This window comes from Schistocerca americana, chromosome 8, assembly GCF_021461395.2.
Source record: "Schistocerca americana isolate TAMUIC-IGC-003095 chromosome 8, iqSchAmer2.1, whole genome shotgun sequence".
In the NCBI taxonomy this organism is placed as follows: Eukaryota; Metazoa; Arthropoda; class Insecta; order Orthoptera; family Acrididae; genus Schistocerca; species Schistocerca americana.
Window position 1 is genome coordinate 319,292,970 of NC_060126.1, and position 20,769 is coordinate 319,313,738.

General features: G+C 39.8%; 1 protein-coding gene across 1 annotated transcript in view; it reads right to left on the minus strand.

Annotated features, from left to right (window-relative positions):
* The window catches only part of LOC124544810 (small G protein signaling modulator 1-like), a 308,561-nt gene that overhangs the window by 54,607 nt on the left and 233,185 nt on the right, over nucleotides 1-20,769 (minus strand). Inside the window, exons 20-22 of the mRNA XM_047123500.1 lie at nucleotides 11,871-11,963; nucleotides 9,583-9,698; nucleotides 3,403-3,527 (exon numbers count right to left, since the gene is read on the minus strand). Of these exons, the coding sequence (XP_046979456.1) occupies nucleotides 3,403-3,527; nucleotides 9,583-9,698; nucleotides 11,871-11,963 (334 nt within the window). The remainder of the gene's footprint in view (nucleotides 1-3,402; nucleotides 3,528-9,582; nucleotides 9,699-11,870; nucleotides 11,964-20,769) is intronic.

A 20,769-nucleotide genomic window follows, 5' to 3' on the forward strand; every position in this document is an offset into this window, starting at 1 on the left:
TCAGGGAATCCTCAGAACCTTAGGCCCCCTACAAAACCTTTCACCTGACTTCATCAACCTCCTGACCCCACCGACACCCCGCACCCCTACCTTCTACCTTCTTCCTAAAATTCACAAACCCAATCATCCTGGCCGTCCCATTATAGCTGGATACCAAGCCCCCACAGAACGTATCTCTGCCTACGTAGATCAACACCTTCAACCCATTACATGCAGTCTCCCATCCTTCATCAAAGACACCAACCACTTTCTCGAACGCCTGGAATCCTTACCCAATCCGTTACCCCCAGAAACCATCCTTGTAACCATTGATGCCACTTCCTTATACACAAATATCCCGCACATCCAGGGCCTCACTGCGATGTAGCACTTCCTTTCTCGCCGATCACCTGCCACCCTACCTAAAACCTCTTTCCTCATTACCTTAGCCAGCTTCATCCTGACCCACAACTTCTTCACTTTTGAAGGCCAGACATACCAACAATTAAAGGAAACAGCCATGGGTACCAGGATGGGCCCTTCGTATGCCAACCTATTCATGGGTCGCTTACAGGAAGCCTTCTTGGTTACCCAGGCCTGCCAACCCAAAGTTTGGTACAGATTTATTGATGACATCTTCATGAACTGGACTCACAGTGAAGAAGAACTCCAGAATTTCCTCTCTAACCTCAACTCCTGTGGTTCCATCAGATTCACCTGGTCCTACTCCAAATCCCATGCCACTTTCCTTGATGTTGACCTCCACCTGTCCAATGGCCAGCTTCACACGTCCGTCCACATCAAACCCACCAACAAGCAACAGTACCTCCATTACGACAGCTGCCACCCATTCCACATCAAACGGTCCCTTTCCTACAGCCTAGGTCTTCGTGGCAAACGAATCTGCTCCAGTCCGGAATCCCTGAAGCATTACACCAACAACCTGACAACAGCTTTCGCATCCCGCAACTACCCTCCCGACCTGGTACAGAAACAAATAACAAGAGCCGCTTCCTCATCCTCTCAAACCCAGAACCTCCCACAGAAGAACCACAAAAGTGCCCCACTTGTGACAGGATACTTTCCGGGACTGGATCAGATTCTGAATGTGGCTCTCCAGCAGGGATACGACTTCATCAAATCCTGCCCAGAAATGAGATCCACCCTTCATGAAATCCTCCCCACTCCACCAAGAGTGTCTTTCCGCCATCCACCTAACCTTGGTAACCTCTTAGTTCATCCCTTTGAAATCCCCAAACCACCTTCCCTACCCTCTGGCTCCTACCCTTGTAACCGCCCCCGGTGTAAAACCTGTCCCATGCACCCTCCCACCACCACCTACTCCAGTCCTGTAACCCGGAAAGTGTACACGATCAAAGGCAGAGCCACGTGTGAAAGCACCCATGTGATCTACCAACTGACCTGCCTACACTGTGACGCATTCTATGTGGGAATGACCAGCAACAAACTGTCCATTCGCATGAATGGACACAGGCAGACAGTGTTTGTTGGTAATGAGGATCACCCTGTGGCTAAACATGCCTTGGTGCACGGCCAGCACATCTTGGCACAGTGTTACACCGTCCGGGTTATCTGGATACTTCCCACTAACACCAACCTATCCGAACTCCGGAGATGGGAACTTGCTCTTCAATATATCCTCTCTTCCCGTTATCCACCAGGCCTCAATCTCCGCTAATTTCAAGTTGCCGCCACTCATACCTCACATGTCATTCAACAACATCTTTGCCCCTGCACTTCTGCCTCGACTGACATCTCTGCCCAAACTCTTTGTCTTCAAATATGTCTGCTTGTGTCTGTATATGTGTGGACGGATATGTGTGTGTGTGCGAGCGTATACCCGTCCTTTTTTCCCCCTAAGGTAAGTCTTTCCGCTCCCGGGATTGGAATGACTCCTTACCCTCTCCCTTAAAACCCACATCCTTTCGTGTTTCCCTCTCCTTCCCTCTTTCCTGATGAGGCAACAGTTTGTTGCGAAAGCTTGAATTTTGTGTGTATTTTTGTGTTTGTTTGTGTGTCTGTCGACCTGCTAGCACTTTCATTTGGTAAGTCACATCATCTTTGTTTTTAGATATATATTTCCTACGTGGAATGTTTGCCTCTATTATAAAACAAAGATTCTGTAACTTACCAAACGAAAGCGTTGGTATGTTGATAGAAACAATAACAAACACAAACACACATACAAATTTCAAGCTTTCGCAAGCCATGGTTTCATCATCAGGAAAGAGGGAAGGAGAGGGAAAGAGGGAAGGAGAGGGAAAGACGAAAGGATGTGGATTTTAAGGGAGAGGGTAAGGAGTCATTCCAATCCCGGGAGCGGAAAGACACCTTGGGGGGAAAAAGGGACAGGTATACACTCGCACACACACATATCCATCCGCACATAACAGACACAAGTAGACATATGTAAAGGCAAAAGCTGATAATCTGTTTTTCCACATGAATGGCCACTGTCAAACTCTTTGCCTTTACATATGTCAATGTACCAATGCTTTCGTTTGGTAAGTTACAGAATCTTTATTTTTAGATAAAAATGGCTCTGAGAACTACGGGACTTAACTGCTATGGTCATCAGTCTGCTAGAACTTAGAACTACTTAAACCTAACTAACCTAAGGACATCACACACATCCATGCCCGAGGCAGGATTCTAACCTGCGACCGTAGCGGTCGCGCGGTTCCAGACTGTAGCACCTAGAACCGCTCGGCCACTCCGGCCGGCATTTTTTAGATATATTTTTCCCATGTGGAATGTTTACACACACACACACACACACACACACACACACACACACACACACAGAGAGAGAGAGAGAGAGAGAGAGAGAGAGAGAGAGTGAGAAAATTGACATCAGCACACACATAGCACAGAAAAAAACAATTACAAGCAAAACCTGAGAAAGCTGGAAACACTTACAGATATGAATGATACACCAAATACAGAAAATGGCAGTTACAGTGCTGTATTGTACAGTGACCAAAAAGAAAACTGTAAACTTTCAAACAATTTGCCACGAGAAAAAGTTGTTTGGCTCACAAACACTGACTCAGGCACTGATCTGTAAGTATTTTTCCATTTTATTATAAAAACTTTAATGAACTGTTTCGAATCTATAACCTGATTGTGCAAACAATAACTTATATGTACAAATGAAAAAATCATGTAATATTTCAGGACACTCAATGAGGATGCCTTGTTACTATGGTGGAATGCTTCTAGTTGCAAAAGTTAAATAAACACACTTGATCTGCACCATGCAAAAGCCATTTTTCTTTTGAACTACTACAATTTGTATGTAGCTGCTACAAAACTGGCTACCACAGATAAGTTATTATACAGAATTGTGCACATTTTAAAACTTTTCGTTTTGATTGACTTACAAGACTTTTATTAACTTACGTGAACATAACATTTCGTAACTTCTCCAGATTATCAGGTGTAAAATACCAGTAGTTTCTGTCACACCTCTGAACGTCTTTATCAATGCGATGTAAATTCAAGCCAAATGTTTCCAGCAGTTCTGCCTGTAACAAAGTGATTTGTTTAATTGGATGATGATGATGATGATGGTGATGGTAATGGTAATGGTAATGGTAATTTTGGTAATGGTAATGATGATGACGATGATGATGATAATAATAATAATAAATGCAAAAAAGCTGCCATGTAGATGATGCAGATAAACAATATCACAAGGCACAATTACAACGATGTAAGATAGTGAATAGTTATCCCTTTATACACTGTCTAGTATCACAGAGTTCAAAGCAGTTGAATTTACTTCCAAATGGGCACTCAACTGCAACACTAAGACTTTAGACCAAAGAGAGTAATCACACAAATGTAGTATAGGGTGTAACAGAGTGAGGTGGAACCACCATTTTTGTTCTTGGACCACTTCTAACATCAATATCTTTTTTTTTTTTTATTTCATTTGCTCTAGCTTTGTGAACAGAATATATATGAAAGTTACACAAAATGAATACTTTCTTATTCAAGCAGCAAGTCATAAAATTTTATTGGTCACAGAGTAATTTCACATGCACTGATAAAAACAGTACAGTTAGTTTAACCGGGAATAATTTTCATAAATAAATCTTCACAATTTAAGATTCATCAAGAACTTGTAGAGATAAAGTTTGCACTGAGTTAATTGATATTTCTGGCTAAATTGATATAGCTCATTTTGTAGACCTCTGTTTCCTCTTCTCCACAAGCCCTTTTTTCCTGAAAAACTTTTCATTTTGAAAATTATTCATGACCAAAGTTCTCTTGTTCTGAAATATTTGAATCTTAATTTGTGATTATTTCCAAAATTCAGTCTATGGTTCTGTAGTAGCCATGATTTTTCTGATTCCAGAAATGCCCACTTCTAGTAGAAGAACTTCTCAAATTGCTAATTATTCAATTTCTAACATTTCTTTGACACTACTATGAAAATAACAGCTCTGCCATTGCAGTTGTGAGAAGCCTTAGAAGCTGGCAGGAGCCAAAAACCTTGCAGCAATTGGCCTGCTTACGCGTTATGAGCCAATCCAGGTTGAGCATTGGAACACCGATACCACAGCGAAAGGACAGGGCTACACTGGAACTGGCTGGCCAGTTCCGCGTCTTTGAGTGACAGACTTGTTATATATGTCCACAGAAGCGGTACATCAGCACAACAAATGACCACTTAATCAGAATAAATACCCATCATTTCTAGCCAAAAGTGTCCTAGTTTGGCAGCACCAACCACAAGAAGAGCACTACGCCAGGTGGTAATATTGTTCTGTAGGCAGCCGCTACGAGGGTGGACCTTCACTATCTTTAGTCCAAATGAATGATCTGAGTCCATCTCCATGGATTTCCCACTTGTGAGCTACCTTCCAGCTCTCTCCAGCCACAGCAGACTTCAGCCCTGGACGACAGCTGTTTGAGACCAGGGCAGTGCAGCCACTCATCCTCCAACGCTGGTGCAGGTGATATGGTACCGCATGCCTTCGCTCACAAGGGCAAGTTCCTACTTATGAGGACTGACATCCCCTGCAAGAATAACATGGGGCCTCAGTGCTGCTGGCATTCCTTGCTGCAAGCAGCAAGCTGTGCATAGCTGGTGCGCATGCTGCTGCAAGTACTCTGGGTGTCAGCATTCCTCCAGCTGTTCATTTCACAGCTGCTTCTGGCCACCTGCTGGCTTCAGCTACTCTCTGCGTGCTGCCCTCATCATGTGCCAAGGGGGACAAGGTCGCTGCATTGTTGTAGCTTGAGTCTGAATAAAGTATTTGACAAATTATACTGTTTTTATGAGATACCTATGGCCAACTTCCTGACAATGACCCACCACCGCTATCCACCCCTGTTACCACTGAGGCCACCAACCCAGAAGGGTTGATCACACACAGCAACCGCACACAGCTTCACGTCACAGGTGCAGCTCGCAGTGTCAGCATACAATGAAATCAGTGATCAAGATCTCTTGATTCTTCTACCTTTGTGTTCGGAGGAGATGGGTCACGGCACAAGGCACAATTTAAGGATAGCATTTGTGAAGCCATTCGAACCAGCTTATTTATTGCAATTCTGTGACAATGGTAGGGAAACAATTTGCTACCAGTAAGGTGTTCATAGTGCTACTAGGGCATTATAACAATATTGTGCAAAGGATAGGTTGCTACTCACTATATAGGGGAGACACTGAGTCACAGAGAGGCACAACAAAAAGACTGGTATACAATTGAGTTTTTGGCCATGCATTATTGTGAACCAGCTTCTCCGTTTTCAAGCCCAAGAAGACCAAATAAATTTACTGTTCCTAAAAACTTCATGTTTTGTAAATTACAGTCCACAACATCCACTAGGAGAACATATCATGTAAATAAATGCGATAAACCTGAGAGTTAAACTGGCAAAGAACATGTTGTTATACTAATAACTGTATTATTGCTTGAGAGAACTAGATTATGTTATTTGAAAGAAGGATGGAAGGAATATTAGAGTTTAATGCCCTGTAGACAGTGCAGGCATTAGAGACGGAGTACAAACTCAGATTATAAAAGGGTGGGATAGGAAATTGGACTGTGCCCTTTTCAAAAGAACCACCCAGCATTTATCTGAAACAATTTAGGGAAATCACGGAAAACCAAAATTGGAAAGGCCAGATGGAGATTTGAACTGTCATCCTCCCAAATATGAATCTAGTATGCTAACCAAGGTGCCTCCTCGTGCTCGATCATTTGAAAGAAGACTGCAATATAAATCTTATCTGAGACAGTAAGTGTGTCACCACATGTTGAAGGTGACTAGAAAGTTTCTCATTGCAGGGCACTAAATAACACAATATTAAATAGTAACACCTACAAAATAAAGGATCCATTAAATAAATTATCCATCGTCTTTAGTGAGCAAATGTTATGGTATACTGTATTTACTCGAATCGAAGCCATACTTTTTTTCCGGTTTTTGTAATCCAAAAAACTGCCTGCGGCTTAGAATCGAGTGCAAAGCAAGCGGAAGTTCTGAAAAATGTTGGTAGGTGCCGCCACAACTAACTTCTGCCGTCGAATATACGTAGCGCTACACAGGCATGCTTTGTAGGCACAAAGATAAATACTGGCGCCAAAACCTCTGCGTCAGAAAAAAAAAAAAAAAAAAAAAAAAAGAAAAAAAAAAAAAAAAAGAGAGAGAGAGAGAGAGATGGTTGCTAATAGGAACCTGACGAAATGTGTATCACATGCAGTATTCTCTTCACCATAAGAAAGAATACGAATATAAACATTTTGCCATGTATTCTTTCATGTTTTCTGCTATCTCATTTCAATCCTGTTTGCCTAATGAACTACGAAACTAGAGTGAGACAACAACAAACGCGGAAGAATATACATATCGTGTCATGTTTATATTCGTATTATTTTTATACCTAATAGTGATACAGTCAGAAATGAAGCACGGCAACTGACTAGATTTTTAAATCTAAGATGACTCTAATTCCTGTGCACAATTTGATGTACTAAAGAAGCAGCCGCAAAGATTTTCAAATGGAGAAAAATGTTCGCCTAACTCTCGTTCAGAACATCTTCTATCATACGCAGTCTATTATTTGATTGCCGGCCGAAGTGGCCGTGCGGTTAAAGGCGCTGCAGTCTGGAACCGCAAGACCGCTACGGTCGCAGGTTCGAATCCTGCCTCTGGCATGGATGTTTGTGATGTCCTTAGGTTAGTTAGGTTTAACTAGTTCTAAGTTCTAGGGGACTAATGACCTCAGAAGTTGAGTCCCATAGTGCTCAGAGCCATTTGAACCATATTATTTGATTCTTGTTAATCATTATCAAAGAAAGCAGCAGTGTACGTAACAACAAATAGCAGTCCCTTGCCATTGTTTCGCTAATTAGACGATTCCTCTCTTTTTTTTTAATTGTAAGCGGCGGTAGCGTGCACAAAAGCAAGCCGTGCCGCGAGCGGCTACAGGACGTAAACACGCACTATCAGAATGCGACAAACAATGCATGACACTGTACAGTAATACATTTTCAGCTTAGAGTGACGTAAACACCTATAACAAAGAAAACGGCACTTACCAGATCAAAGCAAAATAAGCAATCGTTTCAAACCAGACGAGTCACGTGAAAAAGGAACCAAACTACTGTTGCTGTATCGTCTTTCATTCGACCTAAATTGTGTCTCGTGTTACAATGGACCAACTTTGTTTCGATTTGGAGGTGCGGCCTAAAACTTTTCTCTCCCTTTGAATTTCGAGTCTCAAATTTTACGTGCGGCATAGATTCGGGATTTTTTTTTTTTTCCTTTATTTCAAGTCTCATTTTTCAGGTGCGGCTTAGATTCGAGTGCGGCTTGGATTCGAGTAAATACGGTATGTTACAGTATTTTCAGGTAACATGGGAAAGCCAAATCTGTATTAAAACTGAAATGTATTATTCTAATAACATAATACATTTATTGACAACAAATAAAAAATAGATAGCCTTATTTGGGTTTTACTGGTTAACGGTTTCCATTACAACTTCGTAATAAATCAAAAGTCCTAATGACTGTGTGATGGATGCTGCACATACCAGTAAGATACAATATATTTTAAAATGTTTCCACTGTAATATCATACGATATTTGGCACACATTAACAAATAGTGTGAGACGAAAATAAGTTACATTTTTTCCAAAGTGCAAGAAGTTTGATTTTGAAATTTTAAGAATTAAAAAAATGTTTTAGGAAAATTCATCAATTTTATGAATACAGTTAAGTAGCACATATTTTAAAGCTTTTAAGAAACTGAATAAAATGATAAATTTAGCTCGGTAAGTCAAATAACTTGAGATACGATTTTTTAAGGTTTCAAAATGTGACAAAGTCTAACAATTTTGGAAACTTTACAAATGAATAACTAAAATATAAAAGGCCCAAAAAATTTAATGTCAGATTTGTCAAAAATTGTCAAAATCTGAGATGTCAAGAACCAGGGTATTGGTTAATTTTCCTGAGACTGGACCTAATATTGTATTCCAAATCACAAAGTTGACACTACATTACATCTGAAAAACAAACCAAGTATATTTAAAATGTCCTCTGCCAAATATAGTGCTCTATTTTACATTTACTACTGAGCTCAAAGAAACATAGTGACAGCAGCAATATATTGACAACAACCTCTATGAATTTTAATAGCACTGGATAATTATCTTTCAACTTCAATTAATTATAACTATATTTCTCTCAGCCAGTGTACATATTATTATTTGCTACTGTCATCACTCTACTGGTTAATATTAGTAGCCTAGTTGATGGCAAGGAGAATTAATTGGGTTACAATAATACATACTGTTATAAGCACCTATCCTGGCTCAACCACCTGCACAAAAAAAAGTAAAGGATTGAAAAAAATTACAGCAAACAACGATATAAGGCCAAAGTTGCAGTTGTGAAATAAATCATTTCTACAATCAACAGCAAATATGATGCCCTTTAAGGAATGATATTTCATTTGGGTAAACTATGTAGAGAATTTAATAGTTCAAAATGAAGGAACAAAATTAGAAACCCATTTACGTATTTGAAATAATGTTCACCTTATACGAACACAGAAAAATCCTAAAATTCTGCATCTCCACTAAAACGGCATTAACATATAAAAGGACTGCATACTCTGAATCCCCTTGATATAAAGGAAGGTAATAAAATAGCATAATAATAGAAATATCGCAGGAAACAAATTATGAGAATAAAATACAATGAAGGAGGCACAGCAGTATAGCATTTCAGAAATAAAAATCAGTTTGCTGAAATGGTACACCAACAATGGACAACAAGTAATGATACCTCAAAAAATAGAAAGGAACTATGAACATGGATACAAATATAACAAACTTCTAACAAACAGTGTAACTTTCAATATTACAATGAAAACTACAGATGACAGTGGAATATTCATTGGGAAGATTGTTATAAAAGACTGATTCAAAATGGACTTGGTCTCAGGTGGGGCCTTTGTGTTTTTGTCAAGTGTCAAGATGAAACAGAAGCACCTGGTGTACTTGGAGATACAAGTGAAATGTTCGTGAGAAGAAAATACATTTGGAAATACCAACCGAGTAGACTCCACCTTGTGAACTTGCTGGGGATACACAGGAAGAGCGGGCAGACTCCTCCTCTTCTACACCAAGAGTATCGTGTTCTTCAGGATGTGTCTCAAGCGTTCTCTCCCCTGTGACCAAAATAAGAAACAAAACTATGTGAATGGAAACATTCAACTTTGTTTTATAAACCACATTAATGAAGTTTGCCTATTTCCTCTATAAGATTACTGTATGTTACTTGGTTACTTCTAACTTCACTTCAAATACAAAAATCATGATTCAGTAAGCATAATCTCCCCATTAATAATAAGTCCTTCAAATACACTATAAAGAACACCATACAGGAAAAAACTGGAAGCATGTGAGTCTTCTGCAGATGGAAATAAACATTTTTACAAGGCCATGATTTGACTCTGAATAACCATTTCAAATTAACAAAGACAAACAGAATCTTAGTTAGTCACTGTTGCACTGTGATCACAATGGATTTTAGAACCCAGTATCCAATGGAAAAGTTACCAGAAGTGTTCTTTACTTACTTTTCCTCAATTTTTCCCCTCATGTCTGCACAAAACTCTATACAAAGAACTGCCATGACTTGTGATCAAGAAATATAAATGAACTGGACTGTGATAAAAATTAAATTATGTGAATTGAAATATACAACAAAATGTGTGCACAAGTAATACAGGCATAAAAGGTGTAATTGCCTATGAGGTGGAATTCTAAAATGAGAAACACAAAACAATACCCAAAGTAAACTGCAATGTACAACCGAATAGCTGCAGTATCTGAAAGAAATATCTAAAAGTTTACAGCATTAGTAGAATAACACAGTATTTTAACAACTTAAATAGAGCATAGAAAAAAGGGGATAGGAAACCATTTAACATTCAATTTCCTTTTTCACACTACACATGTTCACTGAACCCAACCCAAGCCATCCCAACCCAACCCAACCCAACCCAACCCAACCCAACCCAACCCAACCCAACCCCAACCCACCCACACACCCACACACCCACACACCCACACACACACATTTATTATGGAGAGACGCATTTAACCTGCACCATTACCACATGTGTTTTATGTTATGTTTAGCTGTAAGGTGTGTGTATTCAGATAATGGAAAAAACATTCACCAAAATGTTGTTTTAAGAAGAGATAAATTTAATAGCTGCATACAATTGCATGGAGATTCAATGGTAGGCTGTACTTATCTTCACCAAAAAAAAAATTCCAGGTATCGCCGATAAACATATATTTAAAACTCTACACCTAGGTTTTGGAACAGTTAAAGGCAGAGCCCAGTTGTCATTTCTTGGCTGGTACTTGTACAGAAGTTTCACTAGTGTTAAGTGCAGCAAGTTATATCAGATGAGATTTCTCTTTCTTGTGTGTATTCTTGATTGTCAATGGTGGCACGAGTGTGGGGAAAGCCACTGGGAATACACACAAATTCAGATCAATTAACACTTTACAAGAACAATTCTGTGATATTTGGGAAAAATAAATATAGAGTAAAAGATGACCACTTGTGATATGAAAAGAATACAGAAAAAATATCACATAGGCCAGTTCATATCAAATACTAATATTCTTCATGAACTCATGATTCACAATCACATTTAGAAAACTAATTACAAGAATTAACATTTACATTTGTCAAACTGTAGTTTACATCACTTGAAGCAGAAGTTTTCACACAGAGTACATTACAACTAAGAAATATGGCACACGGTTTAGTGTGAAATTAATAAAAATAAGTAAGCAAGATCCATAATGCAGAGAAATTATGTTTATTTGTTACAGAAATATTGCAAGAAAACTTGCATGATATGGCCCAGTTGCATAAAATATGAGTAAATGTACATTATACACACAGCAGAGGATGGGCAACACCAGTGGAACACAAATAAGAAAAGACAGAAGCTCTACTTAGACAATACGACCAACTGTAAGCTTACCCTGGTTAGCTATGGGTCACATACTGAGATAGAAGTAAAGAAATTACAAAAATTTATTTCTTTTAACACTTTGTGAAAAAAACCTCGTCAATACTTCATGAAAATCCATATAAAAAACAGAGCAATTCAGGCCACCATAAGATGATGATCAGCTGTTTGTGTTGGCACAAAATAAGAAATTTCAGTAAATTGATGTTAATCAGAAAAACTGGTATGTCATTTCCAAAAACTGTACATTTTGTTATTTATGTTAGAGAAGGTTTTACATGTTAGTGGTTTACAATGCAATATGTATGATATGTCAGTTTTCAAAGGGAAAGTTACACTTACCCATTTCATCGGCTAGAGGATCTGAATGTGTGCCACTGTCAAGTGATGGATTCGTTGTCACAATGACAGCTCCAGATTGTGCTGCCGTCTTTGCTGAAAACATAATCCAAAATTACCTGAAATATCTGAGTCACATGAAAACTGTGTTGTGAAACAACTTCATGAGTTTCTATATTATTCTGAAGTGTCAAAAACAAAAATTGTTGACATGTCAACACAGATAAGATACGCTGGGCATACAGCCTGACAACTTATTGGTAGATGGACCAAGCAAATACTTTGGTGGGTTTCAGGAGATGTGAAAAGACCAAAGTGATGATCTACTAGAAGATGAGCACATGGGAACATGGAACTATATTATTTTGTCTACTACCTGCTTAAAATGATTATTACATGTGGACATGGCACTATATTATTTTATCTACTACCTGATTAACTGAAATGCATATGTCGGGTAGGAATGGGAATGGGGATAGATGGGTCATTTAGCTTTAACCAAATTCAACACTAAGTTGCTGTTTATATATGTTTGTGATCAATATTTACATACTTTTCATTTGCTATGGTTGCCATGACTATTTTCATAAGACTTGACATCAGTTTGTGTGTGTGTGTGTGTGTGTGTGTGTGTGTGTGTGTGTGTGTGTGTGTGTGTGTATGTGTGTGTGTGTGTGTGTTCTAATTACAGTAAAAACTCGATTAACCGTCACTCTTTAAACCATCAGTTTCTGATAACCGTCACTGCTGTAACAGCATAATAATACTGTAATAACAGAATGCTCTAAGGTGCAGTGACACGTTCCCTTTGTTTATTTACTCTATTTTAGTGGGAAGTGAATGTACCCGCCCTCTGTAGAATGGTACATAAAATATGACCTTCAGTTGATGTGCTAACACATCACCCCCTTTTCTTGTCTTTGTCTCACTTGTGAGTCAACAATCACCACTGGATCGGTTTCCAGTTGTGGTGAGAAGACTGTAATTGTCACAGTGTATCTAGCGGGCTGTGCCGTGTTGTGTGTTTTCCACTTGAATAAGCTTTATTGACTAATATTTTACACTACCGTACTTAGCGCAGGTGTGTGACTTGATAAAATGTCTGAAAAACCTAAATGTGTTGTTTTAGGACTTAATCAAAAACTTGAAATTACAAAACGCTTAAGAAAGGGCGAAACTGCGACAAGTGTAGCGCTGATTTATGGTATTGGAAGAACAACAGTTAACGACATAAAATGTGATGCTGATAAAAAAGAGCCGGCCGGAGTGGCCGAGCGGTGCTAGGCGCTACAGTCTGGAGCCGCGCGACCGCTATGGTCGCAGGTTCGAATCCTGCCTGGGGCATGGATGTGTGTGCTGTCCTTAGGTTAGTTAGGTTTAAGTAGTTCTAAGTTCTAGGGGACTGATGACCTTAGAAGTTAAGTCCCATAGTGCTCAGAGCCATTTGAACCATTTTTGATAAAATAGAACATGTGTCAACAATGCAGAGCATGGATGGAGATGTGCGAACAAGAAAGACAATGAAACCTGCAAAATATGATGAATTGGACACTGCAATGTACTGATGGTTTATACAAGCAAGAAGTCAGGGGATTCCACTTTCAGGTCCTATAACAATGGCCAAGGCTGTTGAAATGAACAACAAACTTGATGGTGACTCATCTTTTAAAGCAAGTATCGGATGACTTGACAAGTTTAAATTTCGTCATGGCATTCGCCAACTTGATATCAGTGGAGAAAAACTCAGCACGGATAGCTCTGTAATTGCTGAGTTCCGGGAACAATTTAAAGAAAAAATGGCTGAATTGAATGTTGTTAGGTAGCAAGTTTACAATTGTGATGAAACTGGGCTTCATTGGAAGGCTTTACCACAAAAGACATTAGCATCACACTCTGAAAAAGGTGCTCCAGGTTTCAAAGTACAAAAAGATTACATCACTGCTATGGTTTGCGCAAATGCAACCGGCAATCATAGGCTACCCTTACTTGTGATTGGAAAATCAAGAAAACGTCATGCATTCAAGAATTTGAATTTGAATGCCCCCCCTGCACAATACTACGGCCAGAAGATTGCTTGGATGGATCAATCAATTTTTTCTGACTGGTTTCACAAACAATTTGTGAAAGTCAGAGCACATTTGGCTGAAAAAAAGTTGCCACAGAAAGTGCTACTGCTGTTAGACAATGCCCAATGCACCCTACTTGTGAAACGAAAAGTGATGACGGCAACATAACATGTCTCTTCCTTCCAGCAAACACAACTTCACTTATACAGCCCATGGATCAGGGAATCATCGAAAACATGAAACGTCGTTATAGAAAAATATTTATCGAAAGTTTGCCCTCATCTGATGAATCAACATCTGTAAACCAGTTTTGGAGGTCTTACGGTATTAAAGATGCCATTTTAAATGTTGCCAGAGCATGGAGTGATTTGTCAGTGTCAAATCTCAAGAAAGTCTGCAATAAACTTTGGCCTCAACCTAGAGGTGAAGAATCGGAGGAACCTGAGTGTGTGACAGTTGACAAGATGGTCAATTTGTGCAATTATTTACAAATCAGCACAAATTTGACATCAGAAGAAGTATCAAGAGTGATTAGAGTGTGACAAAGTGGACGGGGGGTTTCGAATTTTGAGTGATGACGAAATTGTTGCCAGTGTAACTGCCACCAAAGAAGAATAAGGGGCTGATGAAGACGAGTGTTCAAACCATGAAGAAAAACAAACTATTAGCCATTCAGAGGCCGAAACAATGCTGTCCAAGTGTATAGAATGGTTTGAAAGTCAAGAAGAGGCTAATGCAACGCAGGCACTACTGCTACGAAAAATATGAAATATTGCCGCGGTGAAAGCTCGAACATCAAAAAGGCACAAGAAATTGACAGACTATTTCGAAGCTAGATAAACTATTTCACCTTTAAGTTTATAGTACAGTACAGTACTGTACATTACGTATTTTGCACCTTTTGTAGCTACTGTACGGATGTTTTTATCATGTAATAGTTTTATTTGCTATTACAATTGTGGTTAATTTATTTTTGCTCCAAAATATTAATATATTACTGTGAGAGTGATATGTGTCTATACATAAAATAATTGATTGAGGTTATGTTTTGGAGGAATACAGTGTTTCTGTTATCCGTCTATTCGCTCAACAGTCACGGCCACGGTCCCGAAGATGACGGTTAATCGAGTTTCCACTGTACTCTTAGTTTCTTGTTTCCATTTCTTATTGTTCCGGTTATTTGTAAGAGACTTTTAATCTTATGGATAAGTTCCTCTCGTTATGAAGAGAGACATCAATTATTTCTGACTCTTTCCTTATTATTATTTCACTGTATAATTGCATTCAATCATTCATATTCTCTTGAGCCTCTATACTCATCAACCATTTGATGCCTACTGTTAGATAAAATCATCCTCTAGGCTTTTACATAGTTTACAGTCTTCAGCCTTATGCACACCAAGTTGCAAATGCATCTTCCATTAGACTGCCACATCGTTCTTTTTGTACCTCCTGTACTCTAGTAAAGCAACTAGTTGTCAGACTGTGTATCATCATTACAACTTCATGACAATAATAGTCACGTTTTCCACTACAGACTACCCTGACATGTTAGTTTCTATTTTAGTTTTTATTAGCAATTCCCAACATGCATCTCACTATAGCTCTCTGAGAAATCGAGTATTTAATGGTTTTCATGGTGGAAGTCAATACCACCTGCCACAAACCATAAATGGAAGTAAACATTGATTGTAACATTTCTTTTTCACACAGATTGGAAGCTTAGTTTGGAAAACTATTTAATTTAGCAAAAGGGCTTAAGAACATTTTTTAACCCTCTGTTTGTTTTATTTGTTGTCCAATCAACTGTTGTATTCCACTGACCAAGATATGAAAATGCACCAACAGCTTCTATGACCTCATTGATATTTTGTCTAAGTTGATTTTTAGTATTGGATGGGATGAGAAGCAAAGAAAGATTGTTGGGGACTTCACTGGATGAGGTTAGAAAACCTTAGAACTTAAAGGTGGAAGAAGGGTAAAATACAGGACACAGATTACTACTAAAACATCGTGCACAAGTTAATAAGAGTGAAAAGCTAAGCGCATTGTGTGTAACAGAGGTGGAATGGGGGATGGCAAAAAATAGACAAATCAGAAAATGAAAGATGTAGAAAACTAAAATGGAGTGAAGAAAGGAATAGTTACTGTGAATAAATGCTCAAACGGAAGGAATTAATGTAAAGTAAGACCAGGTGGGTGGCGAAAAACAAGGACATGTTGCAGTGTTAGTTCCCACCTGAGGAGTTCTGAGAAACTGCTGTCTGGGGGAAGAATCCAGATGGTGCTTGTGATGAAACAGGCACCAAGGTCATGACTGTCAAGTTGTACAGCATGCTCTGTAACAGGATATTGTGTGCTGCCTGTATGCACTCTCTGTCCCTGCTCATTCACCCTGACTGACAACTGGGTGGTAGTCATGCCGTCGTAAAATGTTGAAAAGTATTTACAATACAGCTGGTATATGAAATGCGTTGTTTCACAGGTGACTCTCTCTTTGACAATATACGTTTTGCCAGTTACAGGGCTGGAATAGGTGGTGGTAGGAGGGTGCATAGAACAAGTCTTGCAGCAGGGATGGTCACAGGGGTAGGAGGCATAGGGTAGGGAGATGGGTGCAGAAAAAGCATAGGGTCATAGCCTTGGCGAACTAGCTGAGTGATACATTCAAGAGCAGGGTAATACTGGGTGACAAGTAGTGTGCTCTGCAGTTGAATTTTTGGAGGGATCAGCAGTACCTGAATTGGTTGTGACAGCCCAGGAAATCCACTTTTGAAGTAGGCTGTTGGGATGATTACGTCTAGTGAAGGCTGAAGTGAGAGTGGAGGTGGTTTATTGCTGTAAAGAGTCTGCACCTAAACAAATACGTTTGCACAGTGGCATAGGATTTGGAATAGGACCACATGAGATTTAACTGGGAGAACCTATTTAGAGACTCAAGGAATTTTAACATATCAGCCTCACCATGAGGCCACACAGCAAAGATATTATCAATGTATCTAAAACAAACCAGGGGCTGAAGGCTTATCATCCCACAAAATGGCATCAATGATGACAAGCAAGGCATGTTTTGAGAGTGGGATGGGCATGAATTTCAGACGATACAGGAGATGGTTGGTATCTTTAATATAGGAGGGAAGTCTTTGTAGGTATTGATCAACTGCTTTGAAGCCAGCAACTATAGGATGGCCAGGATGATTGGGCTTGTGAATCTTAGCACTAAGGTAAAAGGTGGGGGTGCATGGTTTGGGTGGGGTAAGAAGTTCTATGGTTTGAGGTGTAAGAGGCCTCAAGATTTTAGGAGGGACTGCAGGTCTGTTCAAATCACAGGAATGGGATATTGATGGCAGATGCTGTAAGTAGAGGTGTCAGACAGCTAGTGTAAACCTTCACTAATATACTTCTATCAGTTAAGTAACACCATGGTATATCCTTTGTCTGCTGGGAGGATAATGATGGAGTCACCAGCTTTTAGGGAATGTAGAGCCTGGAGTTCTGCATAGGACAGGTTAAGGTCATGTTTTAGGGACCTGAGGAAAGTTGGGAAGCAATACTGGATGTGAGGAATTCTTGGAAGGCTTGTACAGGATGATTCTGAGGCAGAGGTGGTGGATCAAGTTGAGATCATGGTCGGAACTCTTCAAGGTTTGCTGTCGGAAAGGTTTTGGGACTGGGTTGCAAAGTGATGTTTCCAGTTGACATTGCATGTACATCCTTCATCAAAGCAGCATGGTTAAATGCAGGTTTAGGGCTGAAAGTGAGACCCTTGGATAATACAGATAATTCACGGGGGATGGTGTTTTGGATGAGAGGTTGAGAACACTGTACTGTTGTGACTGGTTCTTATGATTATGGGTGATTACCGGTCTGGTAGGCAGTGGTGAAGGCTGTGGGATGTTAAGAATGTTGGCCATGCTCAGTCTGTAGTAGAGGAGTGGTGGTTGATGGTGTGGCTGTTTGGAGACTTGCAGAGGGCAGGAAGGGAAACATCACTATCGAGGTAGTTTAAGATGAGGTGGAATAGGATTTTGATGTGAAGTCTGACATGTTGTTGCAGTCTGAAGTGGGCTCGGTGGATGATACCATTCAAAGGAAACATAACTGCAGGGGTTGGGTTGGGTTGTTTGGGGAAGGAGACCAGACAGCGAGGTCATCGGTCTCATTGGACTTGGGAAGGACGGGGAAGGAAGTCGGCTGTGCCCTTTGAAAGGAACCATTCCAGCATTTGCCTGGAGCGATTTAGGGAAATCACGGAAAACTTAAATCAGGATGGCCGGACACAGGATTGAACCGTCATCCTCCCGAATGCGAGTCCAGTGTCTAACCACTGTGCCACCTTGCTTGGTCAAACATAACTGCAGGATTTTGTAGGAGGAGAGAGGTCTTGTGGAATGGAAACTGACAGATGAGGCATGTAGATCACAGATTAGTTGGGTAAGTGCAAGATATTGCTGTATTTGAATCTGTAGAGTAGGATTACATCCAGAAACAGGGATTTACAATGTTAGGCCTTTGGTAGTAACTCCAGGGGACATCAGGTTTCAAGAAACAGAATGTGGGACCTTAATTTTGATCGTGCAAATGCATGTTTTCAAAAAGAACAGATGGAATTCATCATGGCAAGAGTGGACATTTTGGAGTGTTAGAAATGGTGGGAGTAGCAAAAACAAGGGGCAGAGGGTGGAAAAAGATACAAAAATAGAAGAGAAACAGGGAAAAAAAACGGAAAAATCAGAAAAATTCACATGAAAATCATGAGAACACACAATGGTTAACAAGAGACAATGAGTGTGTGTGAAGTTCTCACCACAAGAGTTGTCTATACGGTCTGAAAAAATGATTACCCAAAAAAAAACACCCCTCGATAGGCAAAGTCGTGAAAGGAGATGAAATTTAAAAACTGGCCAATGAAAAGAGAAAGTCACAGGAGATGAACAAAAATGTGAAAGAATTGCATATAAATGGGGTAAGTGGAGGGTAGGAAAGAAAATAGCTGTCAAATCTGATAATAAATCAGAGAGAGATGATTGGGAGAATATCCTGCAGTGTAGTGAACTGTAAGCAAATTATAAACAATGGTGGAATTCTTACATGCAAATTTGCAAATAATATTGGGCCCATTTACATGCACATAAACTGGTACCAGAAAAGTTGTAGTGGCAAAGTATTGATTAATCAGGGTAGTACAGATAAATAAATGATCAGAATAATAGCACAAAAGGTAGAAAACAGACGATAGCTTCAACAAGATAGGCAACAACAAAGACAGACAAGAGGGTTACGTAAGATGGAATGATGGCCATTTTGGCTAATACAACAACAAAAATAATCAGTTATTGATAAAATAATATAATCAGATAGATAAGAAAACTACTCACCCAGCAACAGCAGTGGAACACACACACACACACACACACACACACACACACACACAAAAGGATTTAACTTTTACAAGCTTTCAGAGCTTCTGGCAGAAGAGTGGAAGGGGAAGGAAGAGGAGTGAAGGAAAAGGACTGGAGAAGCTTAGAGAAAGGGGTACAGTTCAGAAAAGTCACCCAAAAACCCATGTCAGGAGAGACTTACCGGATGGGATGAGAAGGAAATACTGATTGTTGGGGACTGCACCAGATGAAATTTGAAAACCTGAGATCTTAAAGGTGGAAGGCAGGGTAATATGCAAGACAGAGATTATACTAAAACATTGTGCATAAGTCAATACGAGTGAAATGCTAAGTGAATACATTCCATTTTTTTCTTCAACAGTTCTTTATTGAACATAATTAGAGTTACACACATGGAAGAATGGTGTTTTCTCTACACACACTATTTTTTCATGTTATCTCCATCCTGTTCTATGGCCTTCCTTCTGTGCGAAACAAGGGTGTGTATGCCCTGTTGGTACCAATACTTATCCTGGTGGTGGAGCCAGTGCTTCACTGTGTTAATCACCTCCTCATCATCCTCAAAATGCCTTCCACAAATGGCATCCTTTAATGGTCCAAACAAGTAGAAGTCCGAGGCAGCTAGGTCAGAGCTGTAGGGTGGATGGGATAACATTGTAAAATGCTGTTCTGTGATGTGCTCAACAGTTTTGTGTGGGGATGAGTGTTATCATGTTGCAGCAAAACACCTCCTGGGTTTCTGTGGCACCGAAGTCACCAGAAGTGCATGTTGAGTTTTGTTAATGTGTTGACATATGATTCTGCAGTAATGATACTGCCTCTTGGCATCACATCAATGAGAATCACACCTTCACAGTCCCAGAACATGATGATCATGACCCTACAGGTGGAAGCAGTTGCTTTGAATTTTTTCTCCTGTGGGTAATGGCAATGGCACCATTCCATCGACTGTCATTTTGTTTTGGGCTCAAAATGGTGAAACCAGGTTTCATCACCTGTCAAAATCCAGGACAAGAAGGCCTCCCCCTAAGCTTCAAAACGTTAAAACAAATCAAGACAAATGTTTTTTCTGTGCGACTTGTGATCCACCATTAGACACCATGGGACCGATCATGACCCCACTTTTGAATATCCAGAGTGAAAATAATTGCATCCACACTGCCTTTGCTGATTGACAGATGCAGCGCCACCTGCCATGTCATAAAGCACCTGTCCTCACAAATGACATCATCAGCTCATTGCAACATGTCAGGTGTGACAGCTGTAGATGGATTCCCCATCACTGCAAATCATGGAGCTCCACAGAACTGCCTTCTGGTGACCTCACCCTCTGTGCCCAGTGACTAACTGTACTTCTGTCGACAGCAGATGCTTCATAGACTTTGCACAAGCGATTGTGAATATTCCCCACAGTTCGTTCCTCTGCAGTGAGAA